Source organism: Saccostrea echinata, unplaced genomic scaffold, assembly GCF_033153115.1.
Source record: "Saccostrea echinata isolate AGI-Se365-2 ecotype Australia unplaced genomic scaffold, CSIRO_AGI_Sech_v1 ptg000004l, whole genome shotgun sequence".
NCBI classification, from domain to species: Eukaryota; Metazoa; Mollusca; class Bivalvia; order Ostreida; family Ostreidae; genus Saccostrea; species Saccostrea echinata.
The window spans coordinates 2,180,096-2,207,149 of record NW_026889753.1 but is presented as its reverse complement, the minus strand read 5'-3'; the positions used below and the strand labels follow the sequence as shown (position 1 = coordinate 2,207,149).

The following is a 27,054-nucleotide window of genomic DNA, read 5'->3' as shown; positions in this document are numbered from 1 at the left end:
AGACCGGCGAATTGCTCGCCGGTCATTTCAGACCGGCGAGATCGGCGTATGCCGTCGAACCTTCCCCGGTCAAATGAAGCAACAAGCCGGGTTACCAAAGATCAAGCGGCGCATTCGGCGTACGCCGGTTTAACAAATGAAGTCCCACCTCTCTCTCTCTCTCTCTCTTACACACACTCTCTCTCTCTCTTAAAAAAATGACCGGCGAGATCGGCGTATGCCGTCGAACCTTCCCCATTCAAATGAAGCAACAAGCCGGGTTACCAAAGATCAAGCGGCGCATTCGGCGTACGCCGGTTTAACAAATGAAGTCCCACCTCTCTCTCTCTCTCTCTCTCTCTCTTACACACACTCTCTCTCTCTCTTAAAAAAATACCGAGTCTGACATGTTACAGTTGCTGGATCGACCCTGTAGTGGTGAGTTGTCTTGTGGGTGACTCATATCCAATGTCTACAATATTTTCTTTTAAATAAAAAAAAAACAACAAAAAAAACAGATGCATGCCTAAACTTGCCTGTTTTATGATCTTTAATGAATTAAATATGCCCGGAAATAATTTTATGATTCAAACAGAATATTTCAGTTATGTGATTATTATTTTAGTATTAGTATCATTATTTTAAATAGTAACAGTGATTAAAAATGTATGTTAATTTTTGTTTAACATCGGTTTCATAAGAAGCAGTAATTCTTCTGCTTTCGCACACTTCCATTGCATTAATTTTATTTGTTTAATCTTTAAATATTGGCGCGAAATCTAACTCGTTTGTTCCGGAACTAGTAAAATTTTCGCATGAAATAGGCAGCACTTCCGGTAGAAGTGGCAGTACTCTGCAACTTTCTAGCACAAGCGATATTTGACAAAGATGGCAAGGAAAAACGGTATTCGATCAGGTATTGTTCATTTATTAAGTTTTCGTAGTATTACATACGGCAAGCTTGTGTTTTTCAGCTTGTAATGTTTGAGAAACTATCGTCTGTTTATTTTGTGTAACATCGGTTTTCATAACAAGCAATGATTCTTCTGCAACCTGGGAACATTTCCCACGAAGCTACGTCAAACAAACGTTTTATTTTCATTGTTTTGTCGTGTAAAATTTGTTGAAATTATAGTTATGACTGGCATACGTTGGTTCATAGGGGAAGAATTTATGTACATTGCAAAAAAGAGGGATGTATTAAAAACCGGTTTCATGTTGACATCAGTATATTTATGTAACGTAGATTAACAAAGTAATTTCATCAAGTGAAAGAGCTAGATGTCTGTTAAATGCATGTTCAGTTTACTGAATTCAGATTTAATCATGTCAATGCATCTCAAAAACTAAATATATGAACAACTACTTGTGGAATGTTGAGTCAAGAAGGTGTATTGTTTACTATCAGGTCAGCATAAATGAGTTGTATAACAGTGTGAACCAATATTTGCCTTTTTGACTCACAATGAATAAAGTAAGAAATTAAAGATGGGTAGGCTAGAAGTCAAGTCTGCATGTATCTGCTTATCGATAAAAAAAAAAATATGTAGAGAATTGATTAAATATTGTTGAATTAAATATTGAGTGAGCCATGTACTGTTGAAGAAAAATGCAAGAAATATTATTAAGAATCAAATCTGCAATTCAGTATATGAAATTACCAGTCTGTAACAAGAAAAATTGTGTGTTCTCAGAATTTAGTAATTCTTGAGGGCTGTAAATGCACATAGATGCACATGAAAAACTAAATTTTCAGTGTTGTCAAATGTGACTCTATTGCATGTGTTTGAAAGGGTGGGATTATTTGTATGCATTTGATATATATATATGTATATATATCATGAAAATTAGTGTCATACCCAAGGAAATTGTTATCATTGAGAGGTAAATGTGGAGAAATTGGAGTTAAATTTATTGAACAAGTTACCACTTTACCATATGACATGCACAGAATCAGTAAGCTTAAAACAATTGGATTTTTAAACAATCAATTAATGCACAGTTTTTCTGGAGCCCATGTGCATCAAACATTAATGTTAGATGTATTTATGTTCTGATTAAGTTGGTACTGCTGAATTTCCATGATTCTCAAACCCTTTTCTGGTACAGACTGGCCAGGGCTCCTGGCAGTTAAATTGGGAAGCAGAGAATACATGTTTTGGGAAAATTGTTATTCATATACTAGTACATGTATTTTGGGTTTCTGGTGTTTTGTTTTTAAATTTTTATCTGTTCTGCAATATACACAAACAGGAACATGAGTATTTAAGTTATCTATTCAAATTTAATATATGATCTTTAATTTTAGGGTGACAAATAAGAAAATTAATAAATTCAGTTGCGAAAGAAGGTACCATTTTTTTGCATTGGGAATGGGGCCTGATTTCATAATTTTTATATTGGATAAATCCTGATCTTAGATATATTTTTTTAAATGAGAGTGCAATATGAATTTTTCATAAATCCCAATTATTGGACCATTTATAGTAAGTAATTAAGGACTACATTATAATAGGACTGATTTTATTTTGCGCATCATGCCACATGTTTACATAAATACATCATAAATACATAAATTTCAGTATTGGATAATATAAAGATGTCAAAACACCACTAAAATGAACAGAATGCCATGTGCTTTATTACTAAAAGTTCTGAAGAATACAAGGAAATGTTATTTTTCTTCATATGACATATTTATAATATCAGTTTTGATTTTATAAGAGTTACTTAATGTATGAAGTTTTAAATTTATTTAAAAATAAATTAGAAATTAGTTTTTCTAATTAAAATGACCTTTGAAGCTTTTTTTTTTTTTTACTAATCTATTTATATGTACATGTATTTCTATATAGCAGCAGCAGATTCTGATAAGGAGGGTAGGGGGCTTAAAGTAAATTGTCAAATTCAAGATAAATCTTGGTTCCTTCTTTTAACAGTTCTAGTACATGATAAATTTATCAGATTGAGGTGTGTAAATAATAGGTTTCATTTCAAATATTTTAATATAATAGTATATAATGTAGGAACTTCTGGAGACTTGGCTTCTAGGCTTTTTTTCTACAGACTTTAAAATATTTTGGTAGTACATGTATTATAACCTAATTCTCATCTGTAATCAAGGGGACAGAAAATAGTAAATTTTTCTACTTTTAAAACACTAAAAGACTTCATTTTTATCTGGCAAACTAAAATCCAGGAGCTCCTGGAGCCCCCCCCCCCCCCCCCCCCCCCCCGCCAAGGCCTTGACCTGGACTCAGCTCAAGGTGGCTCCCAGACCTCCTGCCTATAATCAACTGGCATCTCTCACTTTAAATCCTAGATCTGTCCCAGTATAAATAGGAATTTAGTCGAAATATGAGCTCAGTAGTAGTTCCTCTACTGTAATAGCCTCATTTTCTACCCCACACTTTTATAATCCATAACATTCAATGATCAAGTACATGTAATAACTTTCTTAGTATTTTGAACCTATGAAGCTCTCTTAGCAAAAGTGAAACCATTGATCCCCCTCATGCTTTGATCCAAATCCTAATGCACAGGTATAAAAGTATGTACTACCTTTGCAATAGGTAAAGGTGTTTATGTCTCACACTTTCTTACACATAAATATTCTGTTACACTTCAAGCAAATTTGGATTAGGTGTGTTCTCTACAGTCTATCTGTCAAGCTGTCACTATTGTAAAGATCAGAAGGACTAAAATATTTCCCAGTTCAATAAAAAAAAAGGACCTGGTTTTGTATACTACCAAAATTCATAATTTAAATATTAAAAAAAATTAAGTGCTTGCTTGGATACTGATCTTAGATGACGTACAGAGTCCTGATAGATCAATATAAATGTCAAAGGAGCATTGTCATCATCGTGTTGAACAAACAGTTTGGCAGTTTGTATATGGGTATATGCAGAAGTGGTTTTAATATTGATTTTCAAACAGAATGACCTAGTTTTAATTAAGCATAACCTTTTTATCACCTTATCAAAAGTGCTCATGGGTAATTAAAGCAATAAATTTCGACTGCATTCCCTGTAACTTTCTGACATGGTAGCTATATATGCAGTGACATACTGATGTATGGCTAGTGTTAATTAGCTGAAGTTGGAAAGTATACTTGCACTGCATAAGAAATTTGAAATGAAACATTTATAAAAATTGTGCAATATACAGACAGAGGCTATTAACATTGGAAAAAAAAACTATTGACATTTTTTGAGAAATCAACATAATCCTTTTGTTTATATGAATTCTTGTAACAGTGGATGGCCACTAATGTATGACAAGACTTTGTACTAATAGTATTGAAGGCTTTGTGTGTAATGGCTTAGCTCTATACCACAGTGTTTTTTTGTTTTTTTGGTCACATTTATGTATACACATGTATGTAAGCCATTGCTAACAGCCCTAAAGAAATTATTTTTGAGAATTGATAAGAACCCAGATAATGATGCAAGAAAAAACTTGAAACTGTGCACTGGTACTTGTAAAAGTTTCGATATGTGTGAAACACTCGCAGTGCATAGTTTTTGTGAGAAATTAATTTGAAATTATGTATGTAACTTGAATTGGTTTGTAGAAACCTGCACTCTTGCCTGGTTGATAAGGATGTTTAATGCTGTTTCTGACAAACATCTTGCCTGCACATGTTTTTGTTTGCTGAGGGAAGAAATTGTTTATTTTGAATTTAAATGTGAAAGTTTAAAAAGTGGGTCTAATTGCAATTATTGATTATATTTTCTTGACGGTTAAAACAAAACAATTTTTTTGTATTTATGTATTACACAAATGAAGTGATTTTTTCAAATTTCATGTGTGATCATTTCAAGTTATCTTGGTATTTTACAAAGGACATGTAAAGTTCAAAAACTGTTAACAAATAAGTAGTTAAAAGTACAGCTGAAAATCTTATAGTACTCATTAACCATGTGTCAACAAATGCATGAATGCATTTGTTGAGTGGCTTTTTTCTTTGATAGTGGTATTGTGGTTGGTAAATACAGCAGTTGTTTACGTAAATCAGTAGAGGGGGGATTTCATACGTTTTGGTTCATGATTGGTTCAACTAAGACTTCCTGTATGTATTTATATATATAATTGGTTACTGATCTATGTTAGTGGAGAAAATTACATGAGTTCTTTGAGAATGCTTATGCACTGTACATTGTGCAATTAGCCCTGGAATAGAATCCAAGGTACTCCTTTAAAACTTGAAATAATTATGTCACATTATTGAGAACATCAAATCCTACAAAGCACCAGTGAAAGAAAATATTTCAAAATAGGTTGCTTGTACAGTGTATTATTGCAATATATTTATGAAATATACTGTGTTCATATGGTATTATGACTTAATTTTTTTTGACAACATTCACTTTAATTAAGGTTATTTATACGACTTGGATATATTTCATATCACTTTGAATTAGTTAAGTCTTTATTCAAACAAAAAAAATAATAATAATCATGTGCACACATCTTTATTTACAAATTGAGTCAGAATTTGTTTTATATTTCATTTTGACTATGGTCTCCTGAATGATGCTGTAGTGAATTAGAATTTAACAAGGCTGAGTCTAATTTGAGTGCGCATGACTTTGCGCAGCTAATTTCACTCAGTCATATATGCGACATTACACTTTTCCCAAATATTGTGATTTTAATACAAAATTAACATTATCTGTAATGCCTATGGATCTGAAAATGTGCTTTTACGACAATAATTAGGAAAAATGCTGAAATGGATCTAACGACGTCACTGTTTTCCGATTTTGTCAGCAATGCATGACGCTTAAGAATGACACATGACTTGCTTGTATATTCAAGACGTCCATGGATATTTTACTAAAAACTGTTGACAGAACATCAAAAGAAACATACTAGCAATCTAAACAATGCTATATTTTAACAAAGTAATTCATCTGCGCCGATAATTCATCTGCAACAATATATACATATACTGCAATATGGCAATTTTAGACGTATTGGGCCTTGAAAAAATAAACTTTATAATAATTCCTAAACCAACCTAGATGGTCAACTTTTTTTAAACTTCACAATTTGGTGGCTTTTTACAATAACTTTCATGTACTTAGCTGAAAAAGAAATCTCTAGGGTAGAAATACAAAAAATATGGAAAAAATGTGATAGGTGCTTTTCCAACAAATTCCCATAGGGTCCAATAGTAAAATTTGACAATTTTTGAGATGACCCTCTAAGAAATCAGGACGGTAAACATTCGATTTAACAGTAAAAATTAATTAAAGAAAATTTATCAAAATCTCTAGGGTAGAAATGATTAGACTCGGCCTAGTTAAAATTATCCTTATATAACATTGTAATCTCTTAATATAATGTGTGTGGGGGAAATGGCAAGTTCATATGGGATCTTCAGTCTTTAACATAATGGATGGTACTGTAATCATGATTTATTAATAAGATATTTAATTTACTGGCTCAGTAGTATTCCTGGAACCTTGAAAAACTCCTCTTTGAAAGCTTTTCATTGAGTATGCATGTGTTTGTAGACCAAAGACCTGATACAGTCCAAATCAATAAAGGGGATTTTTTTTTTTTAAATATAAGCTGCTTTTGAAAGCTAACCAGCATACTGCTTAAAGTTAAAATTTCATGTTGTTTTAGGATGTTGCAGTATTCTAGAAAATTGATTTTTCTTTAAAACAAAATTGTAGCCAGAACACATTGTAAAACCAACAGTTACAGATTAATTTTTATCCAAGTTTTATCACAACAATTTGTTTATAGATTGTCATAGGCTTAATATACAGCCATATGGTAGCATTTTTTACATGTTTATCAAAGTAAAAACTAGTTTCTATTTCAAAGTACTGATACATCAAGTGCATAATAGTAAATACATGTAGTACAGGAAAGTAATATGTTGCCTTGTTTTTTTTTTCAGAAAACTCGGGAACAATACACTTTGATACAAGAACTAAAGCGGTCATGGCAGAAGTTTCCCTAGCGCAAGAGAATATCAAGGAAAAGGTGGGAACAAACAAAATGGGGTGCCAGGATATAATTCATTTTTCTTAGTTCCCCTAAAACAATCGATCATCAAAGTATGACAGATAAAACACTGTTCTATTTTAAGTTTCCAAGATTTCATGTTTCAGTGATATGTAAAGGGTTGTTTCTGTGAATGCACAATTTTTATTGTCAAATCAATTTTCCCTCCAAAAAAAAAAAAAAAAGAAAAATAACCAAAATATTCAAATTTCTTATTTTTTGGTTAGAAATTTAAAATTTCTTTAACAAGGGGTCAAAATGCAATAATTACAATCCACAAATTATACTACATCTATGAGCTGGGTGTAATCACAGAAATGCAGTTCTTGTTGGATACACTATATAATGAGTCAAATTTTTTATTGAAAGTAAATTGTAAATGCCATGACAAAAAAAGATGTATAGGTGAAAAAGTAATATTTATAATTGTTTTACTCATAGGTGAATGCAGTACGAGAAGTTATCCTGGGGAAAAGCAACAATGAAATCATTTTAGTCTTGCAGTACTACGAGTATGATGTAGCTAAGGCCATCCAGGCTTATTGTGAAGGTAAGACAGAATTTTAGAACTTAAGGTTTAACATTCCAGAGTCATGTACATGTTGTCATAAAGGAGTAGGAGGGAGATCAATATACTAAAGTCAATACACTGTGTCACATGTTCTTCAATGCAGGAAAAGTGAAGAAAAAAATATGTGGGTAAATTCAGAACTAGACATTGATATTCTTAACAATTTTCTAATGTTTACAAGAAAAGGGTTGTTAGTCTGGTCAAGTTGACAAATAAAGAGGAAATGCACAAGTACTTTTAAGTGCACTGTCAAGTTTTGTCAGACCAGATACATGTACCTTATTTTGACACTGTGAAAGTCATATGAATAACAGCACCAAAATGCCCTGGATTATTTTCAACAGCCTTCAATCTTACAAGTTTCCTTCCTTGGGATAGAAAGTCTTTAATAAAAGACATAAATGACACGTTTTATGACTTTGCTATCACAAATTTAATTGGCTATCGTCAACACGCCATGTACGTGGCCATTTTTTTGTCTGTGTTTGTGACCTTCAGCTAAGCATCCCGATCCCGACCTGTATTAAATTTGCATCACGCTCGATTTTTTCAAACGGTCATTTGGACCGACGTTTTCTTAAAAGTTGTCAGTCCAGACAAATTTTTACCGGCCTTGCCGACAGGACTGACGGATTTCGACAAGTCTGCTCTCCACCGGCAAGTGGTGGCGTCTCCATATGAGTGAAAAATTCTGGAGAGGGACGTTAAACAATACACAAACAAAAAAAATGTTCATTAATTCCTGGGAGAGTTGTCTCTTTTATCAGAGGGTCAGTAAACCATAACATTTAAAGTATTCATTTATAATATTTTGTTATCACCAAATCACAGAACAGACAATGGTACAGGTAAACTTCGTTATCTCGACATCGACGGGACCATCGGAAAATGTCGAGATATCCGAGGTGTCGAGATATCAGAGTTGAGACTTGACGTCCAAGATGCATAGCAAAACAGAAGCTTATTATATGTACATGACTTCAATATAATAGACTGTAGCTCAACATATTTCAGAATTCCTTCTATTTTTATTAAAAATCTAAGAAGTTATTTTAAAAATCTTGCATATAAAACGTGTTCTTTATCGAAGTCTTTCTTAATTCACAAAGTTTCAGCACAAAGTTACAGCATTCGCGTGTAACTTCTAAACTTGCCTTTTTGTCAGAACAGGATACGAAATGCGCTCTATAAACTTCGAACCGTATAAAAGTCAACATCCGATATACGGAAAAAAATTAATGCGGATTATTTTTTCTTATTTCATTCAGGAAGAATGTACATTAAAATTAATTATTTAAAGAGATTTGTGTATTTAAACTAACGTAGTGATGTTACAGATGCATGAATTACTGCTGATTCGGTCAATTGTGTCGTTAGTTGGATTGTTTCCTGTTGAATACATTTTAACTACAAAATATCATTAAAACATCTTTTAATTCCTTCGTTTGAATTATTCAGTGTGTTTGTTATTCATTGAATTTTAGTTATCTTTTTCATATTTAAAAGTTATGTTAGGTTTCGATATATATAACCGTCTGTACATTTACGCAGAATCGTGTAGATTAAGCAATGATATTACCCAAGTTGAACATTAAGCAATTAACTTCCCAAAGTCGCCGAGGGGGCTTGGGATTCACCTACAAACAGAGTCTATAGAATTAATTAAGCAGTGTGCAGTCAAAACATGGGTGTGAAAGGTGTGAAATTTTGACGACGTCGAGATACCCGGAGTCGTCTGCGTGTGACGAGTGACCCTATCTGACAAACAGTTAGGTTCAGTAGAGCAGAAAATTGCCGATGTAGACATATACCAGGTAAATTTTACTCTTGGGACTGTGAATATACGTCGAGATAACCCGGGTTGTCGACATTACCGAGGTCGACATATCAGGGTTTTTGGAAATCATTTATATAGTAAATACTGCCGGGACCGCGGAAGGACGTCGACATATCCCAGGTTGTCGACATATCCGATGTCGAGATACCAAAGTTTACCTGTATATGGTTTGTTCCACTTGCTTAAACTGAAGTTCACATTCCATAGGTTTTCAGTTTGAAAACTCTGGACTTTTCATCCATTTCCAACTGATTTCTTTTTCTGATAAGTCAACTTCCCCAAAGAAGAGTTTATTAAATTAGGCAACTGAATAACTTGCTCCAAGAAATTTAAAGGATGAAATTTCTTGCAATTTGTATTCAAGATCAGCTAAGTCCATAAAACAATGTTATGCACTGTTTAATAATATGCCTTGATAACAACTATGGTAATAAATTGTCTTCAGCATGATTTAGACACTTTAATGCTGCATTATTATAAGTCAGAAAAACAACACCATTAGAAAAAGGATGTTAATAGAAATGCAGAAGAATATTTAATGTCACTAGTATCTGGAATAGACAAAAGGGGAAAAAATATTTTTTCTTACTTGTATAAGGATCTGTTAACAGTTAAACAACTCATTCAAGTGAAATTAGTCAACAACTTGTCCAAAGGACAGTTGACTTTCAGTTTTTGTTAGCAGCCTAATTACTGAATCTAAAATTTACAGTTCATTAACAAAGAATTCAAATGTTAAGAGTTCATTATACACATATGTACCGGTAGTAATCAACATACAAGTTTAAACAATCCAAGACACAAGTTAATAGTCATGTAATGCATCCTATATGTTTCAGAGATGGATTTTTAGCTCACCTGAGCTGAAAGCTCAAGTGAGCTTTTCTGATCACCGATTGTCGGTCATCCGTTCGTCTGTCCATCCGTCTGTCTCTGTCCGTCCATCCATCTGTAAATTTTTCACATTTTCAACTTCTTCTCAAGAACCACTTGGCCAATTTTAACCAAAATTGGCACAAAATATCCTTGGGTGAAGGGGAATTTAAATTATTAAAATGAAGGGCCAAGCCCCCTTACAAGGGGAGATAACCAAGAAAAGGCAAAAATGGGTGGGGTCATTAAAAAATCTTCTTCTCAAGAACCACTGGACCAGAAAAGTTGAAACTTATGTGGAAGCATCCTTGGGTAGTGTAAATTTTTAACTGTTAAAATCATAATTCCTGAGGGTAGGGTGGGGCCACAATAGGGAATCCAAGATTTACATTGAAATATATAGAAAAAATCTTTAAAAATCTTCTTCTCAAGAACCACTGGGCCAGAAAAGCTGAGACTTATGTGGAAGCATCTAGGGGTAGTGTAGGTTCTAAATTGTAAAAAACATGACCCCCAGGGGTGGGGCGGGGCCACAATAGGGAATCCAAGTTTTACATTGAAATATATAGAAAAAATCTTCTTCTCAAGAACTACTGGGCCAGAAAATCTGAAACTTATGTGGAAGCATCCTAGGGTAGTGTAGATTCTAAATTGTTAAAAACATGACCCCCGGGATAGGGTGGGGCCACAATAGGGAATCCAAGTTTTACATTGAAATATATTGAAAAAAAATCTTTAAAAATCTTCTCCTCAAGAACCACTTGGCCAGAAAGCTAAAACTTATATGGAAGCAACTTGGGGCAGTGTAGATGATTCTAAATTGTTAAAAACATGACCCCTGGGGTAGGGTGGGGCCACAATAGGGAATCCAAGTTTTATATTGAAATATATTGAAAAAAAAATCTTTAAAAATCTTCTTCTCAAGAACCACTGGGCCAGAAAAGCTGAACTTATATGGAAGCATCCTGGGGTAGTGTAGATTCTAAATTGTTCAAATCATGATCCCCAGGGGTAGGGCAGGGCCACAATAGGAAATCCAAGTTTTACATTGAAATATGTAGGAAAAATCTTCAAAAATCTTCTTCTCAAGAGCCACTGGGCCAGAAAGCTGAAACTTATGTGGAAGCATCCTAGGGTAGTGTAGATTCTAAATTGTTAAAAACATGACCCCCGGGATAGGGTGGGGCCACAATAGGGAATCCAAGTTTTACATTGAAATATATTGAAAAAAAATCTTTAAAAATCTTCTCCTCAAGAACCACTTGGCCAGAAAGCTAAAACTTATATGGAAGCAACTTGGGGCAGTGTAGATGATTCTAAATTGTTAAAAACATGACCCCTGGGGTAGGGTGGGGCCACAATAGGGAATCCAAGTTTTATATTGAAATATATTGAAAAAAAATCTTTAAAAATCTTCTTCTCAAGAACCACTGGGCCAGAAAAGCTGAACTTATATGGAAGCATCCTGGGGTAGTGTAGATTCTAAATTGTTCAAATCATGATCCCCAGGGGTAGGGCAGGGCCACAATAGGAAATCCAAGTTTTACATTGAAATATGTAGGAAAAATCTTCAAAAATCTTCTTCTCAAGAGCCACTGGGCCAGAAAGCTGAAACTTATGTGGAAGTATCGTAGGGTAGTGTAGATTCTAAATTTAAAATTATGACCCCAGGGATAGGATGGGACCACAATAGGTGTAATACATGGGGGAAAGTCTAGTGAAGAACAGCAGGACTAAAGTTACTCAGGTGAGCATTGTGGCCCATGGGCCTCTTGTTAAGTAATATATCAGAACTAAAAAGATCAAAGGAGCTTTATTTAATGCTTACATATTATTGTGGTACTCATCATGTCAATAGGAAATTCTAAGAAGAATATCCTTGAGAATTCTTTAACAGCTTTACTTTCCTACCATATTTTGTGCAGTACTATTGATTTTATAATTTAGACGTTTTCAGGTTATGTAATTGAGCTTGAATCAATTTTTGAGAATTTGTGCAAAGGTAATTTGTAGCTATTGGTTTACTTTTCAAGGCAAGATTATGTAATATAGCTTGTAATATATGTAATGAATGAGAAAAAAGTGAATGGTAGCATGTACTTCAATTTAATAAGAAGAATGACAAACACTGTTCATTGTTAAGATGTTAGTAGATTTTAATAAATGTATTTTACTTGTTTTACAGATGGAGCTCAGAAAGCCCTACAAGAATGGCATTGGTCTGGAAATAAGGTACTGTCAGAGGTGTTACTCGTGAATCCTGCTTTGCTTTAAGTCTGTTATGTAAATTATGTGCTATTATATCTAGTTTACTCATAAAAGTGATTAGTATTTAAACTTTTTGATACTTTTTTGGGGGGATAAACTATAAAGTTTAGACACGAAAGTTTCTTACAAAGACATATAAATAATGTACGTAGTTTAAGGCTTTCATTTAATTTTTTTTATTAAATGTCGTAATGAACCAGTATATTTTGCTTGTGTCACACTGGTATAAGTAAAGCTTATAATGGTAACATTACTAACATATGCAAATTAGGAGTTACTTTGAGCAAGCTTATGAGAGCAAAGTACAGTGAAACCTGTCTTATCCGACATGCTGCGGGAAATAAAATCAATGTCGGATTAGACAGTGTGTCTGATTACCCAGTATTGAATATTTCTGAGCATTATGATTTGTGTCAGATGACTTCATGCAAAAAAAAAATATATATATATATGTGTGTGTATATATATTCATTAGGATTAGAGTAAGTGTGTATTTAACTGTCAAAATGTTTGCATAATTGTGTGTTTCTTTGTTGAATAAAATATACCTTCGGCTGATTGGGAATTATTCGAGAAAGGGTGTTTGTGATAGCATTAGTAAACTGTAGTTATACAATGATTTTTTTTTAATGAACAAAACAGATGGAACTGCCGATCGCTTTGAGATGTAGCAATTTAATTTTTAGCATTTTACTTTCTGAAAGTAGATATTTAAGTAGATATTTCTTCTACCTTCTCTTCACAGTGGTGCAGTAAAACTTGTTTAGTACGAACACGGATATAGTGAATTCACGGATATAGCGAATTTTTCTTGAATCCCCAGCTATATAAACTTAATGAATTTCTTTTTCGGATATAATGAATTACGGATATAGCAAAGTAATTTCACAGGACCCAGTGACTTCTTATAACAGAGTTTTACTGTATTATTATTTTTTCTACAGTACATTTCTCTCCAATTTTTCTCCATTGTTTACTTTTAGTCATAGAGTGTGCTATTAATACCATCACGTGACTTTTCATACAAACGGGACGTTGTTCTCTAAAACATTGCAATTGCGGTTGAATTTTAATCAAACATGCGTAATATTTTAAAATTTAATGGGAATTTTAAAGCAGTCATTTTTGCTTCCGGCAAATCTTTTATGTGCACAGCCTCGCTTTTTTCAGTGTATATTAACCCGGAAATGCTGCCTTTAAATTATATATTGTCTACATGTAACACAGAATTTTGCTGTACTCATTTTTTTTTTTTTTTTTGCGGCATGGCCTTATAAACTCGTAATTAACTACTCTCTAAGTAGACCAATCTTGCGACCAAACGGGACTTTAATGTTACCTGGCCAGCGGCTAATTACGGTACACCTGTTTAATTATGTCAAATTACCCAGGTGAAATCATAAATGTAATTATCTAGTTTGATGACAAAAAAAGCGCCAGAATTCGGAATGTACAGCGGTCGGAATATAGTGTTTTATTCTATATTAATTATAAAGAAGTTTTTGGGAATAAGATATGAGGTTGGAAAGTCCAGTGTGCTGGATTGCACAGTTGTCGGATTGGACAGTGGGCACTGTACATTGTAACAAGAATGTTGGAGATAGGTAATCTTATTTAACGTAAAACTAGTGTATGGTCTATGCAATGCATTGTTTGTGTAGTTGAAAGAGATGTTAGACAAAAAAAGAAACCAAGAGAAGTGATGACGCTTGTGTCAAGTTTTTGTTGATCTAATGCTACTTATATATATATATATATATATATATATATATATATATATATATATATATATATATATATATATATATATATACATTTTGACATTTCTTGATTCAGACACCAAACAAGAAGAAGAAAAACAAAAAGAAGGCTTCATCCAAAGCTGCTGGTGAGGAGGGGGAGTTACAGTCCCCCAAGAAAGAGGCCTCCTCACCACCCCTATCTAACGGTATACCAGTCAAAGATGGTATACCGAATGGAATCATAGTAAATGGTGAGATAACTCAGCAGCCTTATAAATTCAGCAGTTTTACATCTGAAATTCAAGTCTAATTTTAAAATAGCAGGGATTTATCAGTACCTTCTCAGGGGCCGAAATTCGGCCCCATTCCCAATTGAAAATGAGCTCAGTTTTTCCCAGTTTGGTTGTATTTTTTCCCAGTTGGTGAACAATGCTTTTATATTTAATTTTCTTGTAAAAACACAGATTAAAATTGTCAGATTGTCTGTAATTTTCATCTATTTAACTCATTTAGCAAAGCTACAGTCATAACACGTTTAACAACACTGTAAAAACATCGCCAACTTTTAATCCGAATTTCTTCCGTTTTTCTGAAAATGGTGATATTGTGTAATTGTATAGATTTACTAAGTTATTTCCACCTACTCAAATGATCTGCGAATGAATGGTAAGAACTGTAGGCATTATTTCAGATAGAAAAATATATTTTCAATGTTTTAATACATATTAAAAGAGGATTTTGAGAAAATGTGTACTTTAGTATAATTTTTTTTGCAGGAGGTTTATATTTTCCAGAAACAGATTCTATAATGACCTAAATTGAAATCTCATACACACATGTACTACCCTAAGTTGTATAAATACTTTATACTCATTTAAGTAAATTTTACTTTATTAGTCTAGTATTCATAATTGATCTTGTATGATGAAGTTGGATCATATTTAATTGTTTGTTTATGGTTGCCCGAATTAGAGTTCATGCTGAAGTGTTAAATGAATTACACTTGAATACATGATTTAAGCAACATTTTTAATTTTTCCCAATTTCACCAAATAGCCAATAATTTTTTCCCAATTCCCCAAAAATGGTGTTTCCCAAAATAGGCTGATAAATCCCTGAATAGCTTAAAATTTTAAATTGGGGTCTTTAAATTACTGTATTGTTGATAAATATTTTCCATTGATATAAAAAGTTTAATAGTTGTAATTACTAGTTAATTTATTTAGATTCAGATGATTGTATGCATGTATACTGTGCAGATCAAAATATTTTGAGATAAAGGGATTAATTAAATTGACCTAATTTCACAATGAGATCCCATTTATGTGGTTAATTTTCCTCATTTTAAGTACATTGCATGCACATCATTTACTTTTCCTCTTATTGGCATTTCCTGATTCCTTGTAATTAAGTGGAAATTGTTTATAATGTGTAAAAATTTCAAATTAATGCCAGTTCAGTTATTTTTTGTCCAAACTTGTAGTTTCCTTTGATTTACTTTTTATGTCAAGGTATTTATTTCAAGTTATGTAAGGCCACCATTTGTAAACATTCTCAAATGTGTCCGATTAAACTAAATAACATCCCTAAAGACATTATTTGTTTAACTATTTAACTTTTTTGTTTGAATAAGGATTTATAAATTACATATCATATCATTGACTTTCTTTTAACAAAACAGAATCCATAAACTTAGATAATACAGACACAGAGCCAACAGGAGGGGGGCAGGCATTTATAGAAGGTGAAAAGGAAGCTAGAGGGACATCTCCAAATGTTAACAACAATGCACCATCCTCTAATTCATCCCCATTGAAACAGCAATCACCCCAGCCTCAAAGGCAGCAACCCTCATCTCGAAACTCCCCTACAGCATCATCGTCACAACCCCAGAGGGCAGGGTCAACGCCTCAGCCACAGAGGCAACCCCACAGCCATCTTCACAATAGACAACGAACTCACTCTGGTAAGGAAAGAGTCCTTTTTAGCTTAAAATTTATCAGAATTAATTGATTAGATTATTTTGTTTGTGCAACATTGTAGTTTGATGATTTATTGTATTTTATTTACAGTACATAAGGGTTATTCCAGTAAAAATTATCTGGGAGGGGGGCATCTCTGGTCAACCTCCCCCTCCCCCCCCCCCAACAGAAAAAATCATATGTGCAATATTATAGGTCTGATATGAGTAACTGATTAGCAGTACAAAATTATTTTGCTTCATGAAGTAATCCTCCTTCCTTTCCATGGTACACTGAATGTGAATCTCTTACTTTAGTAGAACAAAAAATGTTGGAAGAGGGAGTGCAGTCTAAGGGAATTTTGGTTGCTATAAGAAAGTCTCTAACATCTTTCTTTACAAGAAAGAAAAAATCCTTTGTTAGACAACTTAGGAATGAAGTAATAGATTTAGTACAGAAGAGTAGGAAAGAATTCAAAATCAAACTTGTTTCTCAACTGATTGCTAAATCCATTGTGTTATTATTTCTGACTTATGAAACAGAGACATGAATAACATTAACTGAATAAAAATGATATAGATACAGCAAGTTTGGCTCAAATTTTTTCTGGTTACAATTAAACAAAGTCATTCAATTTCATTATACCATTTATCAGTTGGTTGTTAATTGCCATAACTTCCAACACACAGTAATCACTTAAGAAGGGTATTAGGTCAACTAAACCCACTCTCCTTAGAAGTTCTTGTCCAAGTGAAAACTTTTATGCAGCTTTAGGGAAGACAATTCTTACACTTCTGGGGTAACTTTTGCAGAATGGAAATAATTTTTTTTTTCTGTTTATACAACTAGTCCCACGGACTATTGGAGGGTGATAATTAACTAGTCCATCTCATAACTTAAGGATCCAGGCTTCAGACCTCCATATTTTTAAACCCCTGCTTCTTGCGTTGAATTACTTAAGTAAATGGTTGCCAGTCTCATATTTGTAATACATATCTGATCAGAAACATATTAATGTGCAGTGATACAGTTTGGTGAATTAAGGATATTAAATTGACCATCTAATGAAAGAGATTTATAACTCTCGCTGGGATAAATATTATTCCTTTAAATTTACAAGTCGAAAGGCAATTTCTGCCAAATTTTGTCCTGCATGGTATTCTGAAAATGTGTTCATCTTAATTATAAGTTCAATTTTCTTTTGATAAATCATTAGCATTAATGCAAAATATTATGAGCGAACACAGGATGAAGCTTTTTATAACATGTTAGACCCTCATATATCCAGTGCTTTCTCTTACATATTCCAGGTTCACATTCCCACAGACAAAGGACTGCCAGCACAACTTCTCAACCCGAACATAAACCAACACACTATAAAGCACATCATGGTAATTTACAATCTTGAAATCAGCTGTTCATCCTTAACTGTTTCACGTTTGAAATTCAACTGTCTGTTGTGAATTAAATCATGTTTCCAGTCCAAAATATTAATAATAAACATATACATGTATATGTAGTATGATTAAATATATGTGCATTTACTACATTAATTTGCTGAAATTATAAAGTGCCCAGGTTCAGTTGTATTTGTTGTACCAAGTAATTGTATCTAATATGAAACTGATTTGATTTGTTTTTAGGATTAGAAAAGTCGGTGAAAGACTTGCATAGACAAACTGTTGCATTAGAGAGATTCCGTATGGTTTTAAATGAAGAAGTAGATAAAACCTACAAAAGAATCAAATCTGTATTTGATGAAATGAGAACAAGGTGAGATTACATTCATGATTGTCACTTCTATGGAAGCTGCATATAGCAAATAAATATTAAACTGATATATGTAAATCCTAATAATACACATTAACAAAATAGTATATGTAAATACTTTACTAGTATAGTATTCTAAATTTGTTTTTCTGTAGCTTAAACAACAGGGAAACGGAACTCACTTCTGAGATGGATAAAGTAAAATTGGCAGCAAGTAAGTAGTGTTAGTGATGGACATTAATCCATTCATTGGCCATCAGTGATTTGAAAATTTAGTCTTAAAAAAGTAAATGCATGTGTCAATCAAAAAATATAGCAAACCTGATGTCTGAGGGAAAGATCTGTCCCGAGGTATTTAGAACAGAAATCACATTTAATTCATTTTTTCAATGTCAGAAATATGGAGTAAGAATGTAAATAGATATATTTACTTCAGACGACATATTTGCAATGAGACAGAAAAGAGCAGTAGAACTGAAAATGAAAGTAGACAGGTCAGACAACATGAATGAACAAGAATTATCTGAACTTCGCTCAGAAATAAAGGTTCGTATAAAATCTAATGACTATATTTCTTTAAAATTTCTATAAAATTGGATATCTTTTAATTAGAAATGTGCAATAGGGCCATCCTTAAAAAAAATGTTTGTTTAGAATTGCCACATGGGGGGTTTCAGACCCAGTGGGAGGGAGGGAATTCTTTTTTTTTTCCAAAATTGAAGGTAAATTAAGTACTGTTGATAAAAATCTCAATAAGCAGTGAATACACTACAGTACAGGTAACTCTCGATACCTCGAAGTCCGCGGGACCAAGGAAAAACTTCGAGAGATCAAGAGTTCGAGTTTTCAAGAGTCCGGAATTTTCCGGGTTTGTTGACAGGTTTTAAAATTAGTCTTACCGGATGTAATGATTTTCATGCAGTGCTAACCTTTTACACCTGGTTTTCATAAAATAACGATATTTTTCCGTAATTCAGATGAATATTTCATTAAACTGAGTAAAGCAAAAAATGTATATCGTCATTTCATGTATATTTATTTATTCTTCGTAATACGGACATATGGCATACTATGCATTCGTTACATGAAAACGGCATTTTACAGCGTCGTACATAGCTTTGACTATTCCAAAAATGATCATTGAACGCAGTTCTGCAAGTATTTGTCGAATAATAGTCGTCATATTGACATTGAGACTGTTTCTGCTTTTTTTATATTTCGTTTAACTTTGACATTGTCTCGAAATAAAAATTAAATTAGTGTTTTGTCTTTTAATCAATTACTACTTTTCAATGACACTGCGTCTCTAAATTATCGTAAGACAGTCGATGATAATTATTTTAATAGCATATAGGCAAAATATGATTAATTATAAATCAGTTATCACCTTGCAGCATAAGTGTACCTGAATTTAAACATCCCGTTCCTCGAGACCCGCGTCTTCTGCCTGGGGCCATTTAAATGTCCAGGTAAAGGTGCTAATTACATAATCTTGTATACACATAGCCACTTCGAGGTATCGAGGGTAAATTCTAATAGAATATGCATAGCCAGACTGCATTTTGACTTCGAGGGATCAAGGGTTTCGAGAGATCAAGAGTTCGAGAAATCAAGAGTAAATTTGCTTATATAGTGGAAAAATTCGGGACCGGAGACTCACTTCGAGCGATCAAGAACTTCGAGAGATCGAAGTTCGAGCCATCAAGAGTTACATGTATTTATTATTTTTTATAAAAGTATCTCTCATGAACAAAGAACCCAGTTTTTGCTTAGGTCTGACACTAATTAAGTATTTGGATGGAACAAGTATTAACAGAATCAATTGAATAAACAGAAATCTTATTTTTGGTCAGTAAAAGTTTTCCAGGAGGGGTCATTTCAATGAGGCTGGAGGCAATTCCAAACAAACAATAATTTTATTCTGGCCTAGCAGGAAAGTGTACATTTTTTATATTTCAGCATTTCATAAGTGAAAGGAAGATAGATGAGGATTTAAGTAGGACAACTAGGTTCTTATATGACTCCGATCACCTGAAGGAGGTAAGGTTCACAGTTTTAAACATGATTGTACTTTAGATAACTTTTCTCTGTCAACAGATTTCCTTCTTCTGGAGTAAAATTATATTCTTTGAGATCTTTAATTGCAGCAGTGTCTTTGATGCATTGTCATACTTTTGGAAACATGTTTTGTCTTGGTTGGTCTGAATTTGCCCTTTGCCAGTATAAAATATGTCAAGTCTACTGGGTAGTGCCTTGGAAACATTTTCCTGAGGACTGCTTTAACATAATATTTTTCTTGTTGTAGGAAATATGTCAATTTGCTGAGGGTGAGTACTAATCAGTAGGCAATAGAGACCTTTATTTTCTTTGTCTATATTATTTCAGAATTTAAACAATTTTATAAAACTCTGAATTTTTTTCATTAAAAAATATTAATATCAGTAAAAGGCAATCATGTCTGACAGTTTAATTTATTTATGTCATAATTTCTAGACTGTGTCAAATATGTGTGCTTAGCATTTTATGAAGTCCTTTTGAAACTTTTGCAGTTGTACCGGTCAAATGTTCTTATTCTGCCAGACGTCCATCAATGAGTTCAGTAGCCAGTAGTGGACCAGAGGAAATGGACAGTCTAGCTTCTTCTCTCAATAGTCCAGCACCAGTTGTTGTAGGTCAGTACCCGAAAAGAACCGACAGTGGAAAGTTCTAAAATCAATAAATTTATTATAAAACAGTAACACCATCCTCTCCAAATCTATATTTCCTCATTTATTTCTAGAGGAAGTTTATTACCAGTTTTACTCATAAAATTTAGCTCTACTTCCTTACACATGATCAGTATTTTCGGAATTTAGAAAATCCTCATCAGGGCTTCACAGTCAAGCTTAGTTGCAATAATGTAGCCCTCTCCGATTTTTTTTAATCTGATGTTTTCAGGAGAGGGCTACAATTCCACTGCATCTCCGTAATGGTGCAAATATATTTTTTAGATACGGGCGACTGCAGGCAAAATAAATTGTTTTTGTATTCAACTTACTTCCAATAAGACGGAATTTTTATTCACTATCAACATCATAGCCCTTTATACGTGAAAACCGAGTAAAATAAATCTGTGTGTTTACCAGTTGTTCTCCTCAGCAGCCATGACAGTTCTCGCATGATGTACTGAGACTTGCGCTTGAAATTTAAAATCACATGATAAAGTAAATGTCGGTGTTGATAAATGTTTGTGTTGTATGGTATCACTAAACATCGATAAAAAAAGCATTCCATGGGATATTTTTTCATTAACAGTGTTATTTATGCTTAAATTAAGGGAAATCCTAAACGATCCGCTCCCCTAGATCCCGAATTCTCATTGGTTGTCCCAAAATAAAATCGATCAAGGTCAGTAAACATGGTGGAGAAATTCAAGTTGTGAAGTTGACATACACGAAAAATAACTGATATATGGATTGTTCTGTATATTTTTGGATCAATTCATGTCTTGCATAACTACATTTTATGAGTTCAGATAAGATATGTTAATAAAATACCCACTTTCTGATAATTTGAGCTGAAATCTGTGCGGTAGTGAATCACTCCCGCACTTGCACCATTACGTAGATCCTAAGGAGGAGTACATGTAGCCCTCTCCCAAAAAAAAAAAAAAAAAAAAAAATCGGAGAGGGCTACATTATTGCAGCTAAGTCAAGCTTTATAAAAATTGCCAAGTTTGGGTAGAAAATGGTAAACTGGAGGATATGTGATTAGTTGCAAACTATTTATATTTAATGTCTATGTAAATAATTTTATTTAAAAATTCAGTGGCTTGTATCTTTCTCTTTGTAGACATTTTTTTTAATCAAGAACAAAAAAGATTGAACTATACCAAGTTTATTGTGTTAGACAACTGGGGTTTTTGAAGCAGACTTCAAATTGATTGACATTGTATCTAATTATACAAACCAATGAAAATTGTCATTGATGTTGTAGATATTAAATGAGGACCAATCTTACACAAATGCCCAGACTGCTAGTTGTAGATTTTCACAACATTAATGTAAAACCACAATAAATAGACAAAGTGTTCAAAGGGGAATGTATGGCATTGTTACCAGCTAGAATTTGTTCATCTTAACTATATAATTACATGTATTTCTTTTTGGTGCTCTTTTGATAGTTGCATGGACAATTTAGAGGGTATTATACTGATCGGCTAGATAGAAGGTTTAAGATGAATCAAAATGGGAGGTTGGTTATATCCTTTATGTAGGGATGTTCACAAATGGGTCAAATGATCTAAAAAAAAATTAATTAGAGTGACCTTACAATCACTTGTCTTCTTTTATATTGATAAATGTACTTTTTGCAGATTCAGGACATGAACTTGAACATGACTCTCTAGGTGCCAGTGAAGCACATGAAATGGCAGAACTTCAAAGGAGGCTGAAAGGTTCATTACAAATGCAGGTGTGAATTGTACCATTATTTTACAGGCTTTTTACCTGAAATATTTCATACTAAGATTTTTTTTTTAAAATACATTGTATATTATTAAAAAATAAACATCAAAACTATTAATTCAAAAGTAATATAAATGTACATCATAATTTCTTCTTATTCACATAGCTATTTTTTATTTTCTAGGGGTACATGAAGTCAGAGGAAGAAAATGACCAAGCCCATTCACCCACAAAGTCTAGTCCAGTGTCCAGTAGCAATCATATTAACTGTAAGTCGGAAACAAGAATTTAGTGAGATTAAAAATTGAAAATCTTTTCTAGCCAAATATTTTTTTTATGAACAGTCTTTTGGCAGGCTTTATTATGGTATGGACTTTCACACTTGTCCATCCATCTTTCAATCCATAACTTTTTTTCATGTTCAAAACATCTTTTACATTTTGAGACCTAAGACCATCAAACCTTTTCAGCTGATGCATCTTGGGAGGGGGAGGGGCCATGACCCAAAAAACATTACCTCTTTCAGAATAATTTGGCTATTATATAACTATACATAGTCATATTATGTCTGGATCATATCATGTTGAGCATGAAACCTAAAGTCATCAAACCTTGACCCAAAAGTAGGTCACTATGACTAAGCTATCTATAGTCGTATCTAGGTCAAATCTTGTGCACTTCGAAACCTAGGAGCATCCAACCTTGTGCCATATCGGGGGAGAGGCATGTGACCCAAAAGTAGGTCACTTTGTCCTCCTTTTGGCATAATATAGCTATGTATACATTAAGAAAACTTTGGTATGTTACAGTAGCTTCCAACATAGATGCAAATGACAGGTATATGGCTCATGACATTTCAAGATGAGCATATCATACTCTTAGTGGTGCACTTCATTGTGTTTAATTTTGTTTTTTAGATGAATTAGGAAGTAGTGCATCACTAAAAACTACCAGTGAAGACAATGCTGACATGCAACCCAAACCCAGTGAAACAAGTGAGAAATCATCTCAAAATGGAGCTGTGAAGTCTAGTTCAGAGTCAGAAGCAATTAGGAGATCTCAGTACTCAGGTAGGGGCAGAGGTAGGGGAGGCAACTACAGGGGCCGTCCCAGAAAAGATGGCAGTGACTCTTACTATAGGAACCAGGGAGGCTATGAAAGGGGAGGTTACAGGAGGAGAGTGGAGTACTATAACTCCAGACGAGATAATGACAGGAGGAATTACAGGCCAAAGGATGAACATCCAAAAAGTGCCACCCAGAGAGGCGAGAGACAGAGTAATCCTCGTTACGAGAGGCCAAATACGACTAGAGAGAATGTACGGCCCAAAACTCCTACAGAAAATGTAAAGGAACCTACTGGTAGAAAGGATTTAAACAATGTACCTCAGGAATGAATTTAATTTTCAAGTTTTCTCTTTGTGTTTTGGGGGGGTTATTCTAGTCTCATTGTTACATCCTTTTTAGCTCAAGTGATCCTGTATTACACATTGAAATATTATCTTCTTAAACTGTAAAGAAATGGGGCTCTTCAAAGTTATGTCTGTTAGGAGACTCTAAATGTTACTTCTAACATAAAGATAAAAAAGAAAATTCATCATTCTTTATTCCATCAGAGCAGTTTGTGGACCCCAAATATAACTACGTGTATTATATTATCCTTTTTGAATGTTGATATAAATTTTTATTTGTAATTCAGTGAATTCATTTTGGATAATGTAAGGAATGCTTTGTGAATGTCAGGTAATTGTAATTGCTATTACGCATAAAATGAATTTTTTTGTTTCTGTTTGCAAATGAAAATTGTTTACATAAATATATGTATTGAATTTGTGATAAAACCCTGTTACTTAATGTTTTGAATTTCACCTCAGCCATATTGATACATGTATATTGTCAATGTGTGAAATATTCATCATTTGCTTTTATCAATGTCATTAATGGGTGATTACGTATTAATTGCACTTGTTATACAGCAGTATTGGAATTTTGCTTTTAGTGCTAGAAGAATAAGATACATGTACTATTGATTTCATTAAAAATCAATGACTACTTGTTTTATGATAGTTAACTTTAACCCTTTACCCAATGTAAACCTTATCTTGATAAATCCTTCAAATGAATATGTTTTTCTTTGGGGGAGAAAATAGTGCATTCTGTCAAATTTTGTATTTATACCACAGTATTCAATGCAATCTACATTATCTTGTATTGTCATAGTATGCTGGTATTGAAAAGTTGTGAATTATAAATAGAAATACATATACCCAACTTGTTCATGAAATCAGTAAAGCATTGATAATCATTTGACACACAAACTAATTAAGCTGTGATTGTGGACAAAGTTCTGGATAAACGAACTGTGATTTTAACTCGGTGGTTGAAGTAGTAGCAGACAATCACATCCCAGGGTATATTGTATATTATAAAAGTAATACTGATCTGTGATATAGACACATTTTGGGACAAACTTCATTTATTAACAGGAGCAAAACTTTCTACAAAATTTATCAATATTTATCCATTGAAAAATGTGAATGATTTTATCACTCTATAAAACATTATAAGCAATTATAAGCAATTAAGCATACTGTATAACCAAAAGTGTATGAAGTATATCATAAGCTTTTTTAGTGCTCTAGATATCCATAACAACATTGCCAGCTTTAATTTAATAAATAATGAAACGGTTCATGTTATTCAACAATAGGAAGCCTTACATTCTTATCTTTACATTTGAATAATTATTGTGGAGGAAATAGGTTGAAATTAAAGCCACTTTCTTTAAGTGAAGCGTGGTTATAATTAAGCTCACTCTTTACGTAGAAAATTACTTTTATAAATGAGAGTAATTACTTTAAAGAGTGTCTAATCTTGTAAAGGATGCTTATAAGTAGTTGCTTTTCTTCCAGTGCTACAGAAATTTTATTATCCAAGGGAATCAATCTTGCGGCCTATAACTCTGTTTAAATATTTGGATGAGGTGACCTTTTTTAATATGACATCTTTCTACAGTTTACTTTTTACACATATTATAGTCCATGTTTACTGAATAAAATGTAACCATGAATGTTTGAAATGATTTCTGTCTCAACATCTATGCATGTCCTGCAAGAATGATATTTTTAACTTGTTAATGTAGATAAACAACGACTTGCTTGTAGTAATCCCTTTCTGTGTTTGAATAATCTAAGTATATATTTTGTATGGTCACAAATTTTTATAAATAAGCAATTGCTTTCAAGAATATGTGTAATGTATAGCCTTTTTTATTCTTCAATGGTGAAATAATTTAATCTCCAAAGACAACAGGTACTTTTTTGTAAAATGTACCAGGCAACTTTATTTTTGCCCATTACAGTTTCTATTAAATGTTAGCTTTGGTGCACAATTTTCTCTATATTTTATTCTTATTGTAATTAAATTATACTCATTTAAGTGCCAAACTGGGATACAGAGAAAATCCGATGTTGAATTTTCATGTCACCATTTTGAATAAGGCAACCATAAAAATATTTCCTTTGCTTTGTTTTACCTCTTGGAGTTTAGTTTAAATAGAATTATGTTTACATTTACTTAAAATAGGGTTATTTTTATGTGCTAATTACACCAGAAATTATAAGCATTAGGAAAAGTCAACAGTTCTACGTTTAGTATTGTTATTGCTGAATAAAATATAATTGTGCAAAGGCATTTGTATGCAGGGTAAATTTATGTGAATGTTCTGAGCATGAATGACCTGCACATGTGTTTACAGTACACCATTTTGAAGGACTATAACCATGTCGGAAGAGTGTCAAATACAAGTAGATGATTAAATTCTGCAAGTGTTACAATTATATAACTGCAAATTTCCAATTTTTACTTACTTGTTTTAATAGTACATGTATTACTCTATAGCATTGTTTATAATCATTATGAGGTCTTGTCTGTGTATAGACCCTGTAAAACACTCAGTGGTTTGTGTAAAGCAGTATCGCTTAGGGTTAATTTTTTTTTTTCTTGCTCATGAAAACCAGGGCTTTGTTCTCCCTTGCAAAACTTGTTAATTAAACCACCATTCTGCTATAAATTGTGTATATATTATATAATTATAAAGAAGAAAGAGATAATTTCAAATACGTGTATATTATTATAGTAAATAAAAAGAAATGTATTTTGTAGGAATCAAGCCAGTCATGTATGTCATGTTCCATGAAATAATTTTTGATTATTTATTTCACTCATTATCTTTTCATTCACTTAGGAAACTTGGATTGTATAGGCTCATCGTTGCAATTTTGCTTGATTTGTTTATTTTACTTTTCAATGAGGATGGTTGTTTTTCTTTTTTTGTTTGTGTTTATATACCATCACTTGTTGCCTCATTATATGTGTGGGTAAATTAATCATTGGTTCATATTCACCTATTGGTTACTAGTCCATGATGTTGCTGCTTCTGTTATGTTAAATTAGTTAAGGGAAGTTCTGCAGAAAATTGATTAAGGATATTGACCTTAAAGATCTTGTGTAAAAATGTGTATTCATAATTATATATATATGCATAGATATATATATAGATCTATATTATTAAAACATATCAA

General features: G+C 32.9%; 1 protein-coding gene across 1 annotated transcript; it reads left to right on the top strand.

The window, feature by feature from the left end:
- Positions 1-775: 775 nt before the first annotated feature.
- On the top strand, positions 776-27,054 carry LOC133178989 (spermatogenesis-associated serine-rich protein 2-like). The gene is made up of 16 exons (XM_061313658.1): positions 776-895; positions 6,899-6,984; positions 7,447-7,555; positions 12,472-12,518; positions 14,391-14,547; positions 15,978-16,262; positions 17,568-17,648; positions 17,901-18,030; positions 18,183-18,241; positions 18,464-18,573; positions 19,987-20,067; positions 20,333-20,354; positions 20,577-20,699; positions 22,382-22,479; positions 22,657-22,741; positions 23,390-27,054. The coding sequence occupies exons 1-16, from the start codon at positions 868-870 to the stop codon at positions 23,866-23,868; spliced, it is 1,980 nt and encodes a 659-aa protein (XP_061169642.1). The 5' UTR covers positions 776-867; the 3' UTR covers positions 23,869-27,054.